The following is a 25,533-nucleotide window of genomic DNA, read 5'->3' on the forward strand; positions in this document are numbered from 1 at the left end:
TCCCGTCCCAGTGTGTCTAAGAAAATATTCCTGGCTAACATTGACCTCTTCCCTACACCTCCCCCCATCCATCCCCTAGGGCCAGGCTGTTCAGGTCCCAGCCCAGCACCTCAGCCACCAAATCCCCAAGCACAGTGGTCACAGCAACTCCGGTCTCATCGCAGCCGCCACCCATCAGGGCTGCCAGTGTGCCACCTAGCGAGGCCAAGGAGCAGGCCATTCCGCCACCTGCCAAGGTGAAGAAGGTGCCCACATGCCAGAGGGAGAAGCTGCATCTACCAGCAAGAAAGGGCTCCTCCAAACCAAAAGGGGACAGTGGCAAGACACCAGCAGCAAAGGTGGGGAAGGGACACAAGCCGAAGAGCAGGTCAGGATAGGGCATGGTGGCTCCTGCTGAGGGATTAGAGTCACCCCTTCTGTCAACCAGTACATCAACCTGTACGGCGGTGGACACTGCCACCTGCACCGCCACAAGCCCTGCCATCTGCATGTCTGCTGCCTCACCAACAGTACACAGCATCATTCCCAGTGGGCAGCCGTCCAAGGCTGCAGGAGACATCCTGCTGTGTCCCTCAACAGGTGCAGACACATGCACAACCGCCAGCACCTCTGTCACAGACACCGCCGCAACCACCGCCACCAGCCTAGCGACGTGCTCAGACAGTGCCACCACAGCTGGCACGGCTATCATCCCCAGTGGGCAGCCCTCCGAGGCTGCAGGAGACATCCTGGTCCCTGCCCAGCATCCATGAGGTATGACTCCCAGCACTGTTTGTACCAGCAGGTGGCAGGCGAAGTCGCAGCAGGGTGGAGTGTGTCTCATCCTCCATGGCGTATCATGCTACCTGTTCCTAGGCAATCTCGTGGCACACACACACCCAGGTGAGGGAATGGGACCTACCACACTGCATTTGAAGCACTCTGGGCACAAAGCCCCCTCCAGAACCAGTGGAGAGATACATCAACATCCTCAGTCCTTGACAGGATGAAGCACTCTGGGCACAAAGCCCCTTCCAGAATCAGTGGAGAATCACATCCACTACCCCAGTCCTTGGCAGGATGAAGCACTCTGGGCACAAAGCCCCCTCCAGAACCAGTGGAGAATGACATCCACTACCTCAGTCCTTGGCAGGATGAAGCACACTGGGCACAAAGCCCCCTCCAGAGCCAGTGGAGAGATACATCCACTTCCTCATTCCTTGGCAGTATGAAGCACTCTGGGCACAAAGCCCCCTCCAGAATCAGTGGACAGATACATCCACTTCCTCAGTCCTTGGCCGGATGAAGCACTCTGGGCACAAAGCCCCATCCAGAACCTGTGGAGACTGACATCCACTTGAGAGACTGTGGCTTTGTACTCCCCAGAATAGAGCAGTGGACAAACCACCCACTGGAAAGACTTGAGAGACTGTGGCTTTGCACTCCCCAGGATAGAGCAGTGGGCAAACCACCCACTGGAAAGACTTGAGAGACTGTGGCTTTGCACTCCCCAGGATAGAGCAGTGGGCAAACCACCCACTGGAAATTCTTGAGAGACTGTGGCATTGCAATCCCCAGGATAGAGCAGTGGGCAAACCACTCACTGGAAAGACTTGTGAGACTGTGGCTTTGTACTCCCCAGGATACAGCAGTGGGCATGGAGCACTCTTGTGGAGCAGTTGCGTTGTGCGTTCATCCAGCTGAGGTGCCCCCCCTCCCCCTCCCGTGCCTGTTTCATTTCGATCTGATGCCCCTGCAGTGTTCTCTCCGTTTCGAGTCAGGTATCTTGTGTGGGCTTCTCCCATACATTTTGGGACACTGATCCACGGACGATGTTTGATTAATATCCGGACTTGTGTAGTTGGTGTACATATTTGTATATACTGATTTTTGAAATTGCACTATCTGATTTTTATTGATTACAATCGTTACAATCATTTCCTTTTGTCCCTGCGTTCTTCTAGGGGGTGAGGGGGTGTATATGTAATGTTGCTGCATGTATCTGTGTGTATGGTGATGTGGGTGAGGGTGGGGGTGGGGGTATTGCGTGTTGCGTGTGTGTGTCACTCTCTTTTCCCTCCCACCCTCCCCTGTGTTGTAGGTGCAGTACTGACCGTGGTCGTCAATAGCGTCTTTCCTGCTCCTGATACAAGAGGAGGAAGACCAGCATGGGCAGGACCTGTAGTTCGGGCTCCATGGAGTCCTGGTTCCTCGTTGGGTGTCGAGAGGTGAGTGGTTTCCGTTCCAATTCCTGTTTTCACCATGCTTTTGATAGCGTTGGTACTGACCCCGAAAAGTTGGCGGATAGGCCTCTTGTTATAGTGAGGGCGGTACTTTGTCCTCCGCCTGTCTGTATCTGTTACCTCTGCGGTGTTTGTTTCAACCACCGTGGCAGTCGGAGTGTTAAAGTGGCTGTCTATGTTGGCGGTTTCTGCCATGGTCGTGATTCCATTTTTTTTTTCTGTCGCGCTGTTGGTGGTATTACCGCTGCTTTAACACTAACTGCCAGGGTTGTAATGAGGGCCTTTATGTTCAATGGAGTACTTTGATATTTTAATTGCCATTGCAAAGTACATTTTTCTGATACAGTCAACTTTCTTTGATAAAGTCTTCAGACTTTGTTTAGGATGTTTAATACATGCTCTTAACGTTGATAATGATGTTGTATTGGGATCATGTGCAATACAACTGCCCACTGGCTGCAAATGGCATGGGTACATGCGGTACCACTTTACTGGGGGCTTATAAGTATATTAAATGTGCAAGGTGTAAGACAGTTTTACCTTGTTTAAAGTAAACAGCTCAAACACTTTAGCACTGATTAGTAGGAGTAAAGGGTACAGAGTCCTAAAGCTCTCAAAAACGAACTGATCAAAACAGGAGTGGTGAAGGCAAAAGGCTTGGGAGTGATCCTGCAGGCAGGGGCAAGTCCAACAATATCTTTTTAAAATATATTGTAAAATTTGTGAAGTTCACAAGATTGGTCAAGGTTTTATAAATATTTAGGAAGTTGTCAGCAAAATTGCACAAGTCTGCCCACTCTTTAGGTCTGACTTGGAGTTTGATGGACAGGTACTCCATCACAAATATGGTGGATAGCCGGTTCACCTTATTCAGAGTGCCTTATATCCTAATGCCAAGCTTTAAATTAGGCCTGTTAGACCTGGCCCATTTTGCTGATCATCCCCAAACATTTTGTTTTTTTCCTCAAATATTTTGCTGAATTTGTTCTTGTTGGCCTTAGGGTTCTGTGCACTCTACCAATGCTAACCAATGCTAAATGCTTGTGCTATTTCCCTAAAAGCCTGGTAACATTGGCTTATCCCCAATTGGCATATTTGATTTACTTATGAGTCCCTAGTAAAGTGCACTATGTGTGCCTAGTTCCTGTAAATTAACTTAAAGGCCAATAGTTCACCTGCAGCACTGAATGTGCAACCCCCTTAAGTAACCTTTTAAAAATCTCTCAGGACTGCCATTGCAGAGCCTGTGTCTGCAGTTTTAAACTGTCATGTCGACCTAGCAAAGTAAATCTTTTGCCAAGCCCCAAAGTTCCTTAATACATAGAGATCACCACATGCGGTAGGCCCTAGACAGGGCCAAGGTCAGGGTGCAGTGTATTTAAAAGTTTGGACAAGTACTTTTAAGTTTTGCATGTCATGGTAGTGAAAACCTATTTCATTCGTTTTTCACTACTGCAAGGCCGATGTCTCCCATAGGGTAACATTGGAGTAACATTATAATCTTGTACTGGTATAACTTCCAATTGGGAAAAGATGGATTTTCCAAGTTTGGTGTCTCTGGAATCACAATTTAAAATTGCGACTTATGGTGAAGTCAGATTTTAAATTGCAATCAAGAAAATGTCACTTTTAGAAAGTTGGCATTTTCTTACTTTAGCAATTTGGTGTCACTGCCTGTCTCTCCTCACAAGTCTGCGGTGGGGTGACAGCTGGGCTTTCTGTATTCCTCCTAGACAGCTACAAACAATGGGATCTTATGTGTGACGTGATGGGCCTCGATGGACCATCCAAGGTGGGATGGGAGTGAGGAGCTGGGCACAACCTCACTTACACCTGAATATACTGTGTCCTGTCCACAAAAAGGACTGCATATCCCCCTGTGGTGACTCTGGAGCCAGGGCAGGGACTCTGTGCACTTCAAAAGCATGTCTTTGAAGTCTTTCCCACTTCAAAGGCACAACTGGGTATAAGAATGGACGTATGACATCACTTCTTCACTACACTTCTGGACCTGTAAATACTCTGCCTGGGAAAAAAACTGCTGTGCTACTGAAGGACTCCCTACTGGACTGCTACCCTTCTGGACTGCTGTGCTGATCTGCTGCCCTCTTCCCTGGGACTTAAAAGACAGGATCTGCATCTCTCCAGCCTAGAACCCAGAGGGACTGAAGTGTCAGGGTAATAAAAGACATCCAACCACCCTGCTTCTACTTCTGGACTCTGCCATCTGTGGGTTTGTAATGGAAAGTGATGCCACCCCAGTCCTGGACCCTTGGAAGTGGAGCGAAGGTGTTTGCTCTAATAGAGCTGACACATCCTCTGCTGCGGGAGCAGAACTGACTATTGCTGCTGCATGGAGCAGAACCAACTCATCACCATTTCTGCGTGGGTTAGAACCCACGCAACAGACTTGCATTGCTGCTGAATGCCGCACCTTGGGACCTACACATCACATTTGGAACTGCCACTGTGCAATGCTTTCCCCAGTGCAAGCTCCTTGCATCTCTCGTAAACAGCAGCATCAACTACCATGCCATTGCTCTGGATCACACTCTCTTGGTGCTCATCGGAACCGATTCATCACCTCAGCAGTGCAACAAATCCCTGACACTGACCTTCACATCGCAAGCCTCATTGATGGAATCCTTGATTATGACACAATGAGACCTCACACGCCAGCCTTGTGGCATTTCAGAATCGAAGCATTGCCTCGACTGTGCAACGCATCTTTGTCTTGGATCCACTCAATGCTCCGCAATCAGGATTTAAGGTACTTTTGTTCAGTGGGCCTAAGTGGCTCCCTGTAGATGGTCTGCACTCCATCACAGTAAGCCTGAACTTTTGACTTTGTCCTGGTCTGGCATGACCAGATATCTCTGACTGCTGCTTCTATTTTCTAAGCACTATTTTACAGTTTTTTTTTTTTTTTAATTCAACTACTTATTGGAATTTCTGTCATTTCGGTCTTGTTTTATTTACTAAACTAAGTTCTATTTCTCTAGCGTGGGGTAGGATCCTTTTTGTGTGATGGTTGCACTGTTTTAGTGTTTGAAGTGTTGCACAAATACTTTGCACATTGGTGAGCACAGGTTAATTTGGGGTTTGTGTGTGCTTTACTTCTACAAGAATTGTGGTTGCTGCTTGACCAGGGATTACACCCCAGTCAAACAACAACCTGGTTTCTCACAAGCACCTTAGTTTGCAAATTGCAAGTGAAGAGAACAGACTGAAAACAGCACACAGTCAACTGAAACGAAACTCAGAGATATGCTGTTTTCCCAACAGTTGAGAACGTAGCCTTTTTTAATCTAATTCAAGGGCCCAAAGAACGAAGCATAATTCAGAACCTGGAACTACATGCACATAGCAGTAATACCTAGTATGAGAAGCTGAACGTTCTAGAAAGTATAAGATTGAATTTACATTAGATGTCACACTTTTACTCATGATTCTAAGATGAATTTTGTAGGAGATTCAAATAAGGGTACTTGTAGGTTGTTATAAGGAACAAAAGCATCAAACATTCATGATGCATTGCCATTTCCGGCCCATCACCTGCATATGGTCCTTCACTGACTGAGTACTGCCCTTCACTGTCTTGTTTGTCAAGTTGATTTCACTCACTAACACAGACTCATCAGGGCAGGCAATGCCTAATACATTAAAATATCCTCCAAATGTATTGCCATTTACATAATAATAACATCAAGAAAAATATATTTCACAAAGGCTTGAAATACAGCAGCAACATTACATAGAAAAACATGTTTGAATATTAAATAAATGGCCTCATTTGGTTTTAGACAAAATGATCATTTGATCTTTGAATAAATAGCCATCAAATCATACAGTATGCTCTCATGATATACACATGCATGCAAGAATGTTTCTTAATGTTCACAAATATTTTTTTAATCAACAGCAAGTATTACCTATAATGTATTACAGCACTCGGTTTTCCAAGACATTAGCTTGTGAGTTGTATGCAGGTGGTATCAGAAGTTGGTATGCCATGACTATCTAACATTTGCTTCTCTCCGTTATGCAACTTTTGATTGGACTACAGGACTAATACCATGTCAGGCTTCTCACAAATAACGAAAATGGAACCCTAGAACTATAGTTTCCTAGTCAGTATCAGTGTTATGGCTTATTAGCCAAGGTATTCCAAAACATAGTGAATAAAGGGGTGCTACAATGTCGTATTATAATAGACAAAACTAATCTAATCATAATATATTTGAAATGGCATGGTCTCATGAGTTAGTGGCCTTGAGGTCAAGGCCGAAACATTTGTTGACTTAACGTCTTGATGTTTTTCTTTCCTAAGAATGAGCAGAGTATTACCAAGGGTACATTTAGGCCCCCATTTAGATGTCTCCAATACCTGGGTATCCGCCGACAATCAGCGTCCGCCCACTTCGTAGTGCCCACACTTCATTTAGAGATGGAGACACCACTGTCTTTCTGATGGTGGAGCCTCAGCAAGCTCTTCCATCAGCCATCCAGCCACTACAGAACTATCAGGGCTCTATTGTAGGAAGCCCTAACTTATTCACAGCGCCAAGAAGGAAACAACTAGCAACTATCCCAATGTGCTGGAGAAAATCTAAAAGAGCCTTGGCAGCATTCATTATGTCTTTTACCCCAAAAAACTTCCTGCTTTAGGGGAGGGGAGAGAGTATTTTTGAAAAATGTCAACCAGCAGGCCTGTCAGCATTGTGCCTACTGCGGCAGAAAAAGGCTCCCACTGTTCAGCCTATGAGCACTTGCCAAAAAATCCCTACAAAAGAGAGAGGAACTCTAAAAAGAATGAGCCAACGCCATCCAGGCTAGCCGAGGCAGGCCTCTGCTGCCCCAGTGGTTAGATGGCAAGCTTGCGAAGGTAAAAAGTGAAGTCCTGTGTCCTTAAAAAAGTTCTGTTAAGTTCTCTCACACTCTAGGTTTATTTTCTACCATTGGATTTCTAATTATATTTAAACATGTGGCCCCACCACGAAAAGAGAAATAACATAACAATTTTAGAGAATTGCTCTTTTGCAAACAAATGTGGTTTGACAGTGTCTCCCCTGGCTTTTTTCACATGAGCGCAAACTTTACATAAAAAGTCTTGAAGATAGTGACAGGTTAGGTAGGGCCAAAAATGTCTCTTGGTAAGATATGTTTTCCACAAACAAGCCACTGGCATACAAAAATCATGCAAAATTGCTTTATGTGAAATTTTGTGAATTGTGTGTACTGTGAAACTTAGGAATTATGCACATTTTAGCAGTGTAATTACATTTTCGCTCAGTCCTAGGGCTCCGGGTCACAGACATGCCACACCTTTAAAGGCTCTTCAAATCATCTTTCAAACGACCTCAATTTTAAACGGTACCTATCCTACAATGAATGTGCATCCTTGCAGTAGGATAAACGCTGCATATGATGGAAGCCGCATGTATCCAAGGAAACCTCCTCACATGTCACTGTCCAATTATTCATTACAACAACATTCTGAGGGTGTTGGTGCCCCCTGCGGATGGCAGCATTGCCGCCAGCTTGATTACGAGTCGGCGACAATGCTGCTGCCACTTTCCTGCTGGGCTGACTGGTGGAAACACCACACTCTCCAGATGCCTTCCTGCAACTGCCCAGCTGACCTGCTGCAAATGTACCTGCCTAAACCTGTAGCTGGACCTGCCTGAATCCTGTTAACCTCTACCAGAGTTATCCAGTATCTCCAGAAAGTGCCTCCCAGGGACTTTGACACTTGGTTGGCATTAGAATGCACTCCTCTGAAGAAAAAGAAGAATTCCTGAAGTTTTGGGCTTTTCATGACTGCAGACGGTCCTGTTCACACCGACATCTTGAGGCCCACCAATGCAAAGCTCCTGTGGACCTGACTCTTTGTACTACAGCGACCGACTGCTAGTCATGACTGGCAATTTTAGCTCTGTACTTTGCGCTACAGTATTGAGAACCCTTGGTGACCACCAACGCGTAGCTCCAGCAATGACTGTCTGCGATGCCCAACAGGATATTCGCACTACTGAGACTACCATCCACAATGACCGGCCTGCTCTACAATGACGATCATCCATGACGCTATCCCTGCTCCTCATGGCCTCCTCCAGTCTTAGCTGGACTTTTTGCTCTAGACTATGAGAAAGTAACTTTGTCAGCTGGACTGACCTAGTCCCTGTATCCGACTCACACTCCATTGCGATCGGACTGAACTTGAGACTTACCACAGACTAAGACGACTAGATAATCACAAATGTCGATTTGAGCTTTTGGGTGCTATACCGACCTAAATCTTTGAAATGCATATCTCCGGCTCTACTTTTGTTGTTTTGGTCTAATATTATTTGCTAAAATGTACTCTAATTTTCTATACTGGTGTGGGATTTTTCTTGTGTGGTGTTTTGACTTCATTTTTGTTTGCATGCTGCATAAACACTTTATAAATTGACGGCTTTTGTGCCAAGCTACCTGAGGGTTGAGCACAGGACCGGGACAGGGATTGTGGTTGTTGCATGAGAAGGGTTCACACCTCCCTCAACAAAAACCCAATTTCCTAGAGCTGCCCAGTTCAAAACTGTATACGAAGCGTTGAAGGATGTATATATAGAATTAGCTTTGCAAAATGTGCTGTGGTACTGAAGTTATTGCACCATATTCTAATGAAGCTAGAGCATGAGATTCTCCAACTAGAGCAGACCAATGAACAAGCAAAAGATGAGCGAATATGACAAAAAAACAAAGTCAAACCCACCAAATTCTAAGACGTTGCTGATTAGGAAGTGATGCACATGGACAACTATGTGGCAGCAAAGGTATGTAGTATAAGAAGTACACTAAGCAGGACCCTTGCCCACTTGCTAAACTCAAACTTTACAGATAATATAAAAACAACTGTGAATTCCTTCCAAGACGTGCCCTTATACAACTTCTCAACTTTTATTATATGCTTCCAACAATACTGTGAGGAACTCTACATTTTTCGCACCACATCTTCAATATCACAGACCACAGGTCTCAATGACCTCATGAGAGCCTGGCTTAAAAACAAGCACAGAAAACATCTTTTTGCACGGCTATCAAAAGAGGAGTTTTGATGGGTCGTTATATCCATGCTTACTGCTGTTGCCTGGTGCAGACAGCCAAACAGCAAACCTTTATTAAGCGTATGTAAAATTATTATCATCCTATCTCACTCGCTCTTTGAAGCCATAGTGGAAAGGGGCAGTCTTCCCCCTACCATGCGTTAGGCTCTCATCATTGCTATTCTTAAACTGGATAAACCTACAAATTTGTGCTCGTCATACCCGCTGCTATAACCTATTAATATGGAAACAAAAATATTCATAAAAAATCCTGGACAGTTGGCTAGGTGTGCTTATACCAAGGCTTTTTCTGCTAAAACAATTGGGATTTGTGTCTCAACTCACAACTGCCAACAATCTAAGAATTTTGAGCGGCACATTGGCTCTGCTGGACCCTGATACATATCTAACTGCTGCATGTTTAGATGGCTAAAAGGTCTTTGATGTGGTACATTGGGATTTTATGTTCTGCGTCCCAATGAAACTAGACATGTGGAATACTTTCCTGAACTTAATATGACTTTTCTACACTCTACCCACAGCTTGTATTAAAATAAACAACCAGATATTGGATAGTAATATAATTTGCAACACCAGAGAGGGATGCCCTCTCAACCCTCCCTCCCCCATCCTATGCCTTAGTGGCCGAACCATTGCCATGGGCAGTTAGGGAGTGACATGAAAACAGGGTGCCTGCTGGTGATGTTAGCATATGCTGATGATTTGCTGATATATGTCAGGGACCCTAATACTAATTTGTGATCAAATCTTCACAACATTTTACAATTTGGCTCCCTCGCTGGACTAAACATAAATTTGAGTAAATCCTCAAAGCTTCCTTCAACGAGGCCACTAAAGATTGCCCACTTGAGTTCCTATTGCAATGAACAACTGAGCCTGTGTGTTACTTAGGTTTTAAAGTACACCAAAACTCTGTACAGATCACCAACGATAACTATGGGTGAGGGTTTACACTCGGACAAAGTAGATGGATGGATAACACTCCTTCCATGACAAACGGGTCAGATCACTGTAATGAAAATGATGATATTGCCTCACGTGCTCTATTTCTTCCTGAAGTACCCTATTACCTTAACCAAGACATTTATTAATAACTTTGGTCAAATAATGCTGCGGCTGACCAGTCCAGGTAAGCAGCCTTGTATTGGTTGATCTATTCTCATACTCTGGTATGCACAAAAGCAGAATATAGTTTCGAATTTAAAGCAATACTACTGGGTCGCACAGTCAATGTGTATACAACTGGATACACAAGTCTCTGAGAATACCCCATATAACATTAGAAAAAGATGGTTTTGCTGTTACCGCTTTAACAGTGATTTTATTTGAGACTCCCAGCAGAAAATACAACAGTATAAACCTTTAAGTGCATGCATGGCACTGGCTGATGCGGAAGAATACTAGAGAGTGCTGTACTCCTCAGACATGAAAATTGAACGGTGTGCATAATTTGTAATGTAATGTAAGGTGGTGCAGCGCTGATTGTCCAGGTGCTCTGTTCATGCACAACTTTCACAAATGAATATGAAGAGCTTAGGAGACCTCTTTTACAATAATATATCCCCCAACCTGAACCAGATTAAAACTTGCATCTCGACTTGACATCGCTCGACCTAGTCTTATATTATAGAATATGCAGTTCTGTTAGAGCCACGCTCTCAGATATTCTGAGTGAACCGTGCTGCTTCTCATGTACAAGATACAAAGTAGTAGCTCCCGTGGAGCGGTTTCCTGTCTCTATCGATTGACCTGGAACTCCACACCTAAGACCCTCCGAGGGCGTCCATTCAAGGATAAAACGAAATGGGCATGGAGCTGACGGATGACCAATGGAAATATTGCTGCTAACTCATCAAAAACAAATCCCTAAAAGACAACCATAGACTGCCCTCTTTAAATACATACAATTATTTTATTACACCCCAAACTGATCGCATGGATTTGTCATAAGAGAGGATGCTTGCTGCTTACCATGCCATGGCAATGAGACAGAGCTATTCCATCCAGTGTGGGAATGCCTGTAATACATCATTATTGGCTAGACGTGGACCCGTTAATAGTGAAATGATAAATATACATATTGAACCGAATCCCAGCATAGATACGCGAAGGAAATTTCAGCAATCGTAGGTAAATAAAAGACAGTAGCACTACTCCTGGAAAAAAGACGTGTGGTGTTGCCCTATAATACTGGTCTCCCTCTAGTGGTGGCCTGATATACTGTGAATCCAGACGCAAAAATATATGGGCACAACTACAGGCATATTTAACTGCTCAGATTGCAGACAATGAGATACTGATTGAAAAACACAGCTGTTATACCAGGATTCTGCCTTCTGAGTATATGACTGTTGATATCACTGTGCACTATGAATTGCAATAGTAAGTAGAATGACAGCTGTTGTAATGTGGACCTGACATGTACCCTGATACTCACTCTTGCTAAGATTACTGTTTATGTACCTCTACCGCTATATGTTAATAGTGACTCTAATATTCCTTGAATGCATTATAGCACACTTGTCCTAACTCTTATGTTTGCTTGAAAAAATTTAATAATTTAAAGAAAAAACACCAACTCACCTTGTTTGGAAAAATTCTGACAGACACTCTGTTTCGCTCGTGGTATGGCCTTGGGATAAACTCCAGTAGCTCTAGCTTCTTTTTGTTAGAACCAGAAGTACAAAGTTTATGTGCACATGCATTTTTTTATCTTGTTTATCTTTATTGCACGCATATACGAATACCTTAAGCTTCTTGTTTAGGGTCGAAATATAGATAAGGATTGATAACTCAGCAAATGTGAAGACTTTATGAAAGAACCAAAGGTCATATGGGTTAGTGACCAGGCTGCATCACAGTGAGCTGTATCAAACACAAGTAGGCAGACCACAAGTAGACTGACCACAAGAAATCACAGCAATTCGGCATCACCCCCTTTTGTCAGGCGGGGTTCCTTCTGTGAATCCTCGTATCCAGCTTTGAATCCAGATTTGATGAATGCATTGCAAAGTTGTAACTATGGGCCAGATGTAGCAAAGGGTTTTTCCCATTCTGTGTCAATGGGAAAATGTGTTCGTACATATGGCCCATGTAACATAAAAGCACAGGGGTTACAATGCCCAAGAAACTTATATTTCAAAAAGGCAAGTCAGCAGAGAATGCAGAAGTCTATGGGACAGGTGTCTGCTCCTCTTGATGTCTACAGCAGCTACTGTCACAATGGAAGTTGTCCTTCCCGAACAGCTACCACTCTGAAGATGGCTACCGACTGATAACCTTTCAGTGCAAGCCAAAGATAATTTTCCCTGATAGCAAAGCCTCACTCTTATAGCCTCTTTGCTCCCCCATATTCTTGAAATTCACAATAAATTGCAATGTTTACGTTGCAACTAGCAATGCAACCTTCATAATTTATGTTTTTGCTTCTCACCCTAGCAAAGTGTTTGACTACAGGCTCGCAAAAATGAGGGTAGGATGGGATGTACATTTTTTCAAGGAAAGGAAGCACACTACACTAACAAAATCTTTGGCTGCACGTAATTAAGGATCCGAAGAGTTGATTTCAAAGCGATTATAACGTTTTTTACTTTTAATGGTTACTGGAGTCTGTTGCCTTTTTTTGCTTTCTTAAAATAAAATAAAATTTGATAGTGATATAGAGCATTTGCATAACAAGAGCACACATGTACATTTTATGGATTGAAACCATACCGCCTGGATAATCCAATTGACACAATGCACTTGTTTCTCAATTATGTACTAGGTGATTCAAACGTGTTTCATTTAGTCCTTTTAATTCATAGTTATGGAATTATGAATAATTACAGTAAGCTTCCTAATTACTTTTATAAGGTTTTCCGTAAATTCTTTTGGAGATGCAGGTTTTAAGTCTCGGCTACCAGGTACCACAAACCTATTGCTTACTATTGTCTGACTTAATGTCACTTCCATTTGCTTACTTCTTTTTCAATGGCTTACCTTTCTCTTCCTGCGATTGTCCATCTCCTGAAGCATAGTCGCTTTATGTTCCTTTTTATTTGTAACTTTCCACTGATCACATTTAAGGACATGTTTTTTTCTTTTTACTTCAGCATTCCATTCCCAGCTCCCTTCCTCATGCAGTGCGTTCACACACTCTTGAATATCGCCTCTGGGGCTGTATTGCTCCCCACCCCTCACAGCTGTCTGTAAAAGCAAAGCACCAGGGATATTTGTGCAGGGATATGGCAAAAGACAAGTCTTTAAGGGTTGTGTTTATCTAATTTCCGGAAAGCACAGCGTTGGCACACAAAGGCTTTTATGACACCGAAGGAAGGGCTTTCTGCTGCACTCACTCAGCTTGTATCTGAGGCAGAAGAGGTACTCTGGGGCATATTTACATGCCCCTAGCACCACCGGAGCTTCACTTTTTGTGATGCTGCAGTGGCGCTAGGGGCATGTAGCTATGGGCCTTTTTGTGGCTTAACACCACCTTGTAAATATGGGAGTGCAATGGGTGTTGCTGTGGGCACAACACCCATTGCTTTTGACGCTGCCACAGATTTACAAGAATTCGTAAACCTGTGGCAGTGCCAAAAACTAACGCCACTCCAGTGGTTGCGTTAGCAAGGTGCAACGAGAAAACAAATATTTTATTTCTCCTCATTTTTAGAGCAAAACGCCAAGAATGATTGTTCATGTACAGGAAGGTGTTCCTTTCAATAATGACGATTTGCTACTTCTATGTGTGCTGCACTTTGCAGCACACATAGAAGTAACAAATCACCATTGTAGATTGTTTATCTGTAGGAAGGGACACCTTCCTGCGCAAAAACAATAATTCCTTTGAACACAGACACCCTTGCACCATGTTGCAAGGATGCCTGCTTTGGCACTGGGAGCTAAGTTTAGGGTCAGAGGCTAAAGGAAACACAGGGATGCACTGTATTTGTGTAAATATGGTGCATCCCTGCATTTCAGCAAGTGAAGCAGCACTGGCAATTTTGGCTCAGCTACGCACTGCACCATTTCTGTGTAAATATGTCCCTCTGTATGATATTTCTGCTGGTGGCCCATAAATCTGCTTCCTGGGCTACTGGCCTCATGGCTGAATCCTGTGAGAAATAAATTAAGCATTGTCAAACGTTTTCCATGAAATGATGGCACTTCCTGATTCTTTTTTAATTCTCTTCAGAGTTTCCCCAGTGAAAAGTATTTGAAAAATAAAACATGCTATTTATAAAGATTGTACACACTAATGTCAATGTACAACTGTGAGACACCATGATATATTTTTGCTTTTCCTCCAGTATTATGAAATGCTTTTTACTTTTACTTTTTAAATAATAATTTACAGAAATATTGGTAAAGCCATCAGCTCAATACCCACATTCATAAAGGAGAGAACTAGTAGTTTTACCACTGCTTGTTGTTTTACATCCACACTCTGCATAGACACATTTTTACATTTATTGACAAATTAGCTATTTTAAGTGATCATTAGTCAGTATCAGAAGGTCTGCTACCCTAAATGCCATTCATTTGTTTATGGTTTATATTTCCCTCTTTTGCAGGTAATTCCAGTAATTAACCGGGCACAGATTATTGATGACGCATTTAACTTAGCAAGGTGAGCTGGGCTATTACCGGTTTCTGAAGTGTTCAAGTTCTGTGCGTCTTTCTTCTTAACATCAGAAATGTAATTAAAAATAAGCTACAATAACTACAGTCAGTACAAAATTAGTTTGCTATAGTTAGCCAAGTAAGCTATATCTGGTGAATTTCAGTGTTTACTTTGTTTTTATACATAATTTTCTAGGTTATTACAACATCTAACACTAACGTTACATTAAGATACGGTTTTCCTAGTGAATTTCTCAGGTTTATTTTATATAAAGTAAGATATTATTACCATACCTAATTAAAATGTCTGAGAAATTAATTTGTTGGTTTCCTGGGGTGTGAGCCCTGGTCAAGAAAACACCAACATTTATTACAAGGTGAACAAACAGTAATAAAGTGAAACCACAACAGAAGAAAAACTTTACACCAATTTAGTAAACAAAATGTAAATCTTAATAAATTATATGAAACCAAAATTACAAAAATCCAATCAGTAGAACCGGAGTTATGAATCTCAATAGTTTTTAGTGAAACCTAGTGCCTAAAAGATCAAACTGCCAACTGTGAATATCTAGTCATGCAAGACCGGGTCAAAGTAAAAAATATGGCAAATCACAGTCAAGCACGGGCCAGATAGAAGAAGTTGATTAGACTCAGTCAGCACTTACCTTGACACTTAGAAGAGATTTTGAGAAAAAGGTTCTAAGAAGGTAAAGTTCAGTGGGGCAAAGCTGCAGGCGCAGTAGTGTCTGAAGAGGGAGCATCATCGTCAGAGATCCTTGGGTCGAAGCTGCATTAACGTTTTCTACATTCATACTTAGGGCGTAATTAAGACTTTGGCAGATGTGAAAGCCTGTCCACCAAACTCCCAACAGGGTGGCCATCGCCTTTGTGGCAACCATCCTGCCGGAGTTATTAAGAGTTTCCCGCTGGGTCGGCAGGCAGAAACCTCAGTTTGAGCCCGCCGGCCAAGTGGGAAATAGGCTACAACATTGTCTCCGGGTCATAATCAAGACATTGGCAATGCTGCAACCCGCAGGGTGCACCAGCACCCTCCCAATGTTTACTGGCTGCAAATCAGACAGTGAACATTGCAACGGTGCCGGGCAAGGGGGCACCAGAACTTCCCATGCCAAGTGCATGTGCAGTGCAGGTGTCCCCTTGTGCCCCCTTGCACCTGTTCTCTGTCAGCCTTTTCATTGTGGTGTTACAGCCATTAAAAGGCAGGATGAGAACAAGGTTGTAATCCGCAGGGCAGTACTGCATGCAGCACTGTTCTGATGGATTACGATCTCCGCCACAGCCAAGCCACTGCAATCATGGATCCTGGCAATGCTGGCGGTTCCCTGGTGGTCTGACTGCCAAGGTTTTATTGTGGCGGTCGGACCGCTGCAAGAGCAGTGGTCCTGACCGCTACTGTGAGTGTAGGGTTAAAGAAGTATGCCACACTTGTAATGAGGCACTTAGGGGGTTATTACAACTTTGGAGGAGGTGTTAATCCGTCCCAAAAGTGACGGTAAAGTGACGGATATACCACCAGCCGTATTACGAGTTCCATAGGATATAATAGACTTGTAATACGGCTGGTGGTATATCCGTCACTTTACCGTCACTTTTGGGACGGATTAACACCTCCTCCAAAGTTGTAATAACCCCCTTAGTCTCTTTTTTGGACGTTGAATATCTCCAGTGGGATGAGGCAGAAGGCTGTTGCAGAAGACAGTTCCAGGGACTCTGTTGCCCACTTGGCAAAAAAACGCTGAACAGGATTTGCTGTTGTGAAGAAGAATATAGCAGGAGAAGCCACAAATTCAGGCCATCTGCAAGTGCACCTTGGGTAGATAGATGAGCAGGTTAGTCGCAATCCCCCTTAGTTCTCAGATCGGATTTTAGGCAAAAAATGTTCAGTTTTGGATTTAGGATATCTGGGCACCTTTAGCACCACAACCAAAGGTCCTGAACTGGTGGGACAGAACTTGGGAGTTCAGGATTCATTCAGGCTAAGTCCAGTTGCAGATTCAAGCTTGTGGAACCCTTTTGTGCTCCTCTGTCTTTGAAAAAGAATCCACCAAACTCACCCTTGGTCTCACTCTGGTGAAGATGCAGGGCTCAAACAGCAGGAATGGACTCTGAGGGTTCTAGGCAGGCTCCAGGCAGCAAAACAGCCTTTCCAGATACAGAAAATTAGGGTTCCAGAGTGTACAATAGGTCACAGCAGCAGGCAGTCCTCTGAGAGTCCTTCCTCAGGTCCAGGTGTGAACTGAAACATGGGTCTGAGGGTTCTATATTTATACCCAGTGTCCTTCCTCTGGAGTGCATGGAATTTCCCGATTCCCTTTTCCTTAGCTCCAAACTGGCTGCAAAGACAATGTGGAGGTGATAAGTCCTTTGTTTGAAGGCAGAGCCCAGCCTTTTCAGTTGCACGTGTGCTGTGCTCAACTCCATACCCCACATTCCACTAGCAGATGGTCCATTCATGCACACCTAATCCTCTTTTGTGAGATTGTCTGAGAAGAATTCACAAAGTTGGTCAGTTACACCCAGTAATGTGATGCAAAACAGGCTGTGGGCACAAAAGGACTAAGGACAGTTAAATGTCAATTCTCTTAAACTGGCACTTTCAAAATTGTAATAAAAAATCTGACTTTACCATTGAAGAAGATTTTTCATTACAATTTCATTGTACATATCAAAGATGAACTGACTACAGTGTCCTAATCAAAGGTTAGCAGTTACTAAATGTAATAAGGCAACCCAATGTTATCCTATGAAATAGGTAGGTCTCACAGTAGTGAAAATAGAATTTAGGAATTTTTCACCACCAGGACATGTAAACCTTAAAAGTACACGTTCAATCTTTTGATTACAATGCACCATGCCCTATGGGCTGTCTCGGACCTACCTTAGGGGTGGCATATGCATGAAAAAGGGGGGTTTTAGGCTTGGTTAGAGGAAGTATATTGCAAAGTTGAAGTGACAGACTAAAGCTGCACTCAGGCTGGGACATGGTGTACGGTTCTACTTTATTGGGTGCATAATAAGTGCTGCAGACCCACTAGTAACATTTAATTTACAGGACCTGAGTATATGGTATGCCACCCCATAAGGGACATATATCTAAATTAAAAGTGACAAAGAGTTGTAAGCCAATTAAATCATGTTTAGGGGAGAGAGGGGGAACACCACCCTAGGTCTGACAGATCTAACAATGTAACTTTAATCTTTGAATATTTTAATGAGTTTCTAGTATTTTTTACTGTAAAGTAGGATGCTATTAAACTACATCCTAGAAGGTCAATTTAACCTTTTTTTCTTCCTGTGAATTCCTGTGTGTTTATTATCACATCCACTTCCCACACCTTTCTTAATGAGCATAGCTTTTGTAGTGTAAGTGGCATAGGTATGGATATCAATAAGTATATATATATATGTATATATGTTCACACAAAAAACAAATGTTACAGAGATGTTATAGTTAGGTTCAGATTTTACATGCATAAAACCATAGAAATTCAGCTTTTATAGTTAGAGCTATTTCAAGTAACTATAACTTGTGCCCTTAGGTAACTTGTGCCCTTCACCCATGCTCAGCAGAGGTTGCCCCCAATACCTGGCCTGCAGCCAGACCCTGTGGCCAACCCCACTAACCACTCAACCCTAAGCTGTACACGGTCCTTGGGCCGTGTGTGGCAGGCGTTGGCTGCGGCCTCTCTGGGTGTGTGCATAGGTGCAAGAGAGTGTATTTGGGGATGAGAGTTGCTGTGAGAGAGTCTGTCTGGTTGTGAGAGTGTGTACATCAGTGTTTTATTGAATGCATCAGTGTGTGCACGGGTCTGTGAGTGGGTGCATGAGGATGTCAGTGGGTCTGTGAGTAGATGTGTGAGAGTCTGAGTTGGTCTGTGAGTGTGTGTGTGTGTAACTATCCAAGTGGGTCTGTGAGTGGGTGCATGAGGACCTGACTGGGACTGTGAGTGGGTGCACAAGGGTCTGAGTGGATCTGTGAGTGGGTGCGTAAGTGTCTGAATGGGTTTGTAATTAGTTAAAAGAGACTAAAATAGAGAGAGAGAAGAGAGAGAAATGGAGTGAGAGAACGTTTTTAGGTTTTGATGTATGATATACTTAGAATGAGATAGTTATGCACAATTTAGAAACACAAACATATTTGTCAAATAAAAAAAGTACTCGAACCCTCAATGCTCAGTGTGAAGGTCTGTAACCTTCACACCGAGCTATTCAATTTTTTTCTGACTTTAGCCCTTCATGGGCTATATAGGACCTTGAGTGAGCCCTCAAGGGGCAGTGGGGGAGGCCATCGGGCCTCCCTCACATTATAAAAGCATTTTTGCCTTGGAGGGTGGTGGCCTCCAGGGGGCAGGTGGCCCACGTAGCCCCCTCGATTATATTTCATTATAGCCCCTGTGAGGTGGTGGTCCCTAAGGCTGTGGCGGATGCCATCGGGCCTCCCCAATATTATAAAAACATTGTTTCCCCAGGGGGTGGTGGTCCCAGGGGTGCAAATAGTAACACATTTGTGGTAGAATTAAAGCCCTGGGGGATCCCCTTGGGACCCCAGCACTAGAGCTAAGGAGTCAGGGTGTTCATACCGTGGCCCCTTTCGTATTTTCTATTCTTTTTTTCTGGGCCTCGGGTTCAGCCAAGTCTGACGATGGCTGGCAACACTTACTTGTTGAAGCATTGGCAGCCAATCAGATCTCAGCACAAGATTGAGAGGGGTCGCAAATCCATTATTTCTGTAGATAAACAAATTTGGATTTCGTTAAATTTAAAAAAAAAATACTGAATGGATATACACACAAAAAACAAAAAGGGCTCTTTCTAGTCGACGAAGAGTTACCTTTCTGCCAAATGTGATGCATTTCTGTCCAGTGGATTTTGCCCTATCGTTGATAATATTTTCCACTGGGAATTCACATTAAAAATGTCCTAAATTTCAGCCCCCATTTTTCCGGCCCCCGTTTGACGGACCACCCTGAATCTTTCCAGACAGCAGCTTACGTGACTGTTGCAGATTTGTAAAAATTTTTGCGAAGATTCGCCAGGTGGCACCAAATATAGAGGCAACCAAAAAAAAACTCAACTTTTTGAAACTAGGTCCTAACTATACTACCTAGTGGTGACTGTCACTAGGTAATATAGATATAGATATATATACACACACACACATTTATATAAATGTATATATATATATATATATATATATATATATATATATATATATGTGTGCAAAAAAGAAGAAAGAATTCTAGGTAGGTCCCAAGTTTAGGTGGACAGCACCAGCAACACTCTAGATTTCCTCACCCCAGGTGTCTATTTGTCTAGCAAAGCTTTTAAATTTAGGATTAGCACAGTGCCATCCATGCCGAGCTAAAAAATGGCAAAGTATTTTGCCATTGATTCTCCAAAGTCTCCAAGCATAGGATTAGCAGAGTGGCATCCTGGCCGAGCTGTAAATGACAAAAGCCTATGACCACTCTGGGTACCGTATTACAGCTTTGAATTGGAAAAATACCATCGAAGCCAACCCGGAATAAGAGAAAGTAACCCCAGACACATGTTTTGCTATCTTTATAGCTCTTCAGAGGGGTTTAGCTTTGTCAAGACACAAGAGAGCACCCAGACTAAATCAAAACACATCCCTTTCAAGATTAGAGTGACAGATAAATTATGCAAAGGAAAAAAGATAACTCTGGAAAGTTCCCAAGTTTAGATGGAGATCAGCTCCAGTATAGAGCACCCTATAGCACCAGCAACACTCTAGATTTTCTCACCTCAAATTTCTCTTTTTCTAGCAAAGTTTTCAAAGCATAGGATTAGCACAGTGCCATCCATGCCAAGCTACAAAATGGCAAAGTCTTTTGCCATTGATACAGCAAAGTCTTTAAGCATAGGATTAGCACAGTGGCATCCTGGCCGAGCAGTAAATGACAAAAGCCTTTGGCCGCTCTCGATACAGTATTACAGCTTTGAATTGGTAAAATATAATCCAAGCCATCCTGGAATGAGCAAAAGTAACCCCTGACATGTTTCACTATCATTAAAGCTCTCCAGAGAGGTTTAGCTTTGCCCAGAAACAAGAAACCACCTGGTGTAATTCAAAACAAAACCTTTTCAACGTTAGAGTGATGCATACATTATGAATAGAGAAGAGAGAACTCTGGGTAGTTCCCAAGTTTAGGAGGAGAGCATATCCATTATAGAGCACCCTAAAACACCAGCAACACTCAAAATTTGCTTACCTTGAATGTCTATTTTTCTAGCAAAGAACAGCCTTGAATTCTCTTTTCTCCATAACTGAAGCCCCTGCAATGCACTGCTTATGATCTCACAAATACATCACTCATGGTATATTATATGGCATCTTTTATGACATCTCAGCTAACATCTCAAATGACATCAGTGATGTCATCACTGATTAAATCATCCAAGCTTTGTTTTACCTCTTATTGCTGTATGAATTACTATGGAATTAGAGGTCTGACAGTAAGTAGAATATAGCCTCAGGAGAAGATCAGGCCTCATAACTACCTACACAGAAACAACTCTCTTAGGTGTTTAAAACAAGCATTATATGCAGCATTGACACTGTAGCATATGCTGTAAAAGTGGTTGTATAACAGAACCATGCATGCCATTACCACCATGCCTTTGTTAACCTGTAGTTTCAATGCATGCTTCTTTACCATGCATGCCTTTACCATGCTACCATTTGCCATGCATATCATATGCCTTTAGCATACATGCATTATAATGAAAATGTAAGTACTTTTCAGGTACGTATAAACCCATTATATATGTGTGTGTGTGTGTGTGTGTGTATGTATATATATATATATATATATATATATATATATATATATATATGTGTGTGTGTGTACGTATGCACTGTTTTTGCTTACCTGTAAAATTAATACAATTTTGTTATAAAACCATAAATGGTAAATGCCTAGGCATGGTAAAAATGTACAGGTAAGTAAAAATGGCTTTGCCGCAAAAAAAACCATAGCCACCCTAAACCATAAAAAATACCCTTGCCACCCAAACACCCCTACCCTGCCCAAACCCCTAAACCCTAAAAAAGCCCTTGTCACCAAAATTCCCATACTCACTGTAAACTCTAAAAATGCCCCTGAAAAATATATACCCACCCTAAACCCTAACAAATACCCTTGCCACCCACACCCACCCTAAACCCTAATTATGCCTTTGTCACCCAAAAACCCATATCCACCCTAAACCCTAAAAATACCCTTGCTACCCAAAATTCCATATCCACCCTAAACCTTAGAAATGCCCTTGCCGCCCAAAACCCAGTACCCACCTAAACCCTAAAAATTCCCTTGCCACCCCAAAAACAAAAGTCCACTCTAAAAATGCCTAGAAAAGCATACCCACCCTAAAAATACCCTTCAAACCCCCAAAAAAACCATACCCACCCATTGCGCATAGCCCAACTCTGTGTTGCACAGGGCCTTTGGGTCTGCGTGATGGGTCTCTGCAGTAGATGACAAGAAAGAACCCACTCGTCACAGTTCTTACATGAGATATTGTGCTCGAAAAAGGCATGGATGCAAATACCTCCATCAAAGATTACAGATAACTTTTCAAGTTGGAAATGCAGAGAACTTGGTTTGCCGTGACTATGTGCACGAAATTAGAATGATTATTGCCTAGTAGAAGTAAACCTTGAACTTGGCCCCCTGCTTTCTTTATATCTATAAGGGCTTCCCACTGAGGTTTAATTCCTGTGAAATGAGCATGTTGCCTGAAAGAATCCTGCCCTAAGTATTTATCCAAGAAGAGGCCAAGGTTTTGTGCAAAATGTCTATCCAACTTGAGTACTTTCTATTGACTAATTAGTAATTGTTACCTCGTTCAGTATACATATAGTGCATCTCCTACATTACACCTGCGTACAGGACGGCAGGGAAATGTGTCGATTGACCTTGTGTGTGTGTAAGTTTCTCATTGTGATTGTTCCTCGAGTCTCTGTTTCTTTAATAAAATTATTATTATTATTTTTTTCAATGTTTTGGGGACCGTGGGGTAGACGGCATTGCTCCAGAAAGCAGCTACCTGCTTGAGGAAGCAATGTCTTCATTTTTTTCCCTGCATGTATATGTGTGTGGGAGCTCTCAGCTCCCACCATAACAAAGCAAACGCCAAACTCCTGAGGGTCAGCACCTCAGGACGTACTAGGAGCAGCCCCTGGAGGGTGGCAGTCCCCAGTGCCATCTAAGGCTCGATAGGAGCTTCAGGAGGTGGTGGTCCCAGGGAAAGGGGGGGGCCTCGTGGTCCCCCTATACATTATACTCATTTCCCTGGGGATGTGCCTGTCCCCAGAGGTGCGGTAGGGCCGCACTTTCCCACCATATATTTTTACAAGGATTTGCGCTAGGGGGGTGGCATCCCCCAGGGCCCTCCTCGCATTCCCTCACTATCACCCAGCAAAAGTGCCTTTCATCCCTCCAAAGCCCCTCACACATACATCTCATTTGTTTTAAAGTGCTTGTAAAGGCTGGCTTTACTACTCCACTCAGCCATCCACATAACACATAGTTATTTTCTTTATAGCCTGAGGATTAGTAACCTTCTGCGCTACTTTATATCGAGTCAAAACTGCCACTAGACAAAACTCCCATCCTTCTCTCTACAAGAACATTAATCAAAAGAGTTATCTTGGGATTTAAATTGCTTCCTGAAGGCTGGATGCACAGGGAACTTGTCATCAGGTGCTTTAAAATCGCAAGATTCATAAGTTATTACTTCCTGAGGTCAGCACTCCCCCCAACACCCATTCCAGATGAGCACCTGGCGCGGCAGCACCAGTAGCACCGCCCTAAAGCCGATCCTGGCCTTAATAAGCCCTAGGTGGGACATGGACCCTCTCTTATTTTATGAATGCCCCCGGGACCTGGTCCACATGGGGGCTAAATGAGCAGGAGACCACTTTTGCTTTTCTAAAAAACAATCACAGTGAAACTCACAAATAGTCACAATTTCTGCAGTGATTGCTTTTTGGCATGGTGGGGTCCTTGGTGGACCCCTGGACCAAGGCTAGGGGTGTAGGGTAACATTACCCTGCCCCCTTTTCTTTTTGTTTGCATTTTATTTAGACCCGGTTGAAGATGAGTCTCAAAATGGCTGCCAACACTTCCTGGTTGAAGTGTTGCAGCCAATGAGGTCTCTGCACGAGATCAGCAGTACTCACAAAATCATCACAACCCTATATTTAAAAATGCAGTTTCGTTTACTTTCTCAGAAACTACTGAATGGATTACACTAAATAAAAAAGGGTCATCTGCTGACCAAAAGCTACGCTTCTGCCAAATTGGTGTAATTTAATCCAGCGGTTTGGGCTGCAGGTGTGTCCAAAGAGTCTAAGGGAATTAACAAGGGAAAGACACTCTTGAAGCTTTCCATGCACAGCACGATTCTAGAGGGCACTTGTTTTGGACAATTTTCTTAAAGATTCTTCAAACGATGTCATAGGTATAGACAAGTCAAAAACACTTTTTCTATTGAAATTAGGTCCTATCTATAACTACCTATTGGCAACCACCAGTATATATATTAACTTCAAAAAACAAAAATTAGAGGGACATTATTATTAGGAAATAGAATTAAAAAGACCTTAAAAATTCACTAAACAAACTCAGGTTTCAGTAAGGTATAGTTAGGTTCAGATTTTGCATGCACAAACCCATTGAAATTCAGACGTTATAGTTACAGCCATTTCAAGTAACCTCAGGTAACTATAACTTATGCCACCGCCATGCACAGTTTTCTCATCAATAATTTTACAGCCAATACTGCTGTGATATTATCAATGATGTCATAGATAATGTTATGACTGATGTAAAGTTAGCAGTGCAAATTATAGTTACCTTTGGGCACAAGTTATAATTACTTGAAAAAACTATAACAGATGAATTTCAATGGTGTTGTATGTTTAAAATATGAGCATATCTATGATGTCCCTGTAACTTTTGTTTTTTTAAGTGAATTTCTAAGGTTTTTCTAACTGTATTTGCAAAATATACTATCACTGTAACCTTTGTTTTTTTCAGTTAATTTATTTGTTTTTTTTAAAAAGCAGTGGGGGTTGACCCCAGGACTTGGCCTGTGGCCAATCCCCTGCATGCATCTAAACCCTGTGCATGCATCTAACCTCACACCCCACTGTTGAAGGAAAAGTAAAGAGAAGGCACACAAAAAACGGTAGAAAGCAAGGAGAAAGCAGTAAGACAGAGGGAAGGGCAAGGAGCAGGCACACAAAAAATGGGGATAAGAGCAAGGAGAAATCAGTGAGAAGGAGGGAAAGGCAAGCAGCAGGCACACACAAAATGGGACTGACAGCACAAAGAAAGCTGTGAGAAGGAATAAAAGGTAAGCAGCAGGAACACTCAAGATGGGGCTGAGAGCAAGGAGAATGCGCTGAGAAGGAGTGAAGGGTAAGCAGCAGGCATGCACAAAACGGGCCTGAGAGCACAGAGAAAGCAGTTAGAAAGAGGGAAAGGCAAGCAACAGGCATGTACAAAACAGGGCTGAGAGCACTGAGAAAGCAGTGAGAAGGGAGT

The 25,533-nt window shown here is 42.9% G+C and overlaps 1 protein-coding gene across 2 annotated transcripts in view; it reads left to right on the top strand.

Annotated features, from left to right (window-relative positions):
- The window catches only part of LOC138284182 (aminopeptidase N-like), a 260,695-nt gene that overhangs the window by 149,044 nt on the left and 86,118 nt on the right, over positions 1 to 25,533 (top strand). For both annotated transcript variants that reach the window (XM_069222680.1, XM_069222679.1), the window contains exon 13: positions 14,887 to 14,942. In XM_069222680.1, coding sequence (XP_069078781.1) covers positions 14,887 to 14,942 — 56 coding nt within the window. The remainder of the gene's footprint in view (positions 1 to 14,886; positions 14,943 to 25,533) is intronic.

The sequence above is a fragment of the Pleurodeles waltl genome, chromosome 3_1 (genome assembly GCF_031143425.1).
Source record: "Pleurodeles waltl isolate 20211129_DDA chromosome 3_1, aPleWal1.hap1.20221129, whole genome shotgun sequence".
NCBI classification, from domain to species: domain Eukaryota; kingdom Metazoa; phylum Chordata; class Amphibia; order Caudata; family Salamandridae; genus Pleurodeles; species Pleurodeles waltl.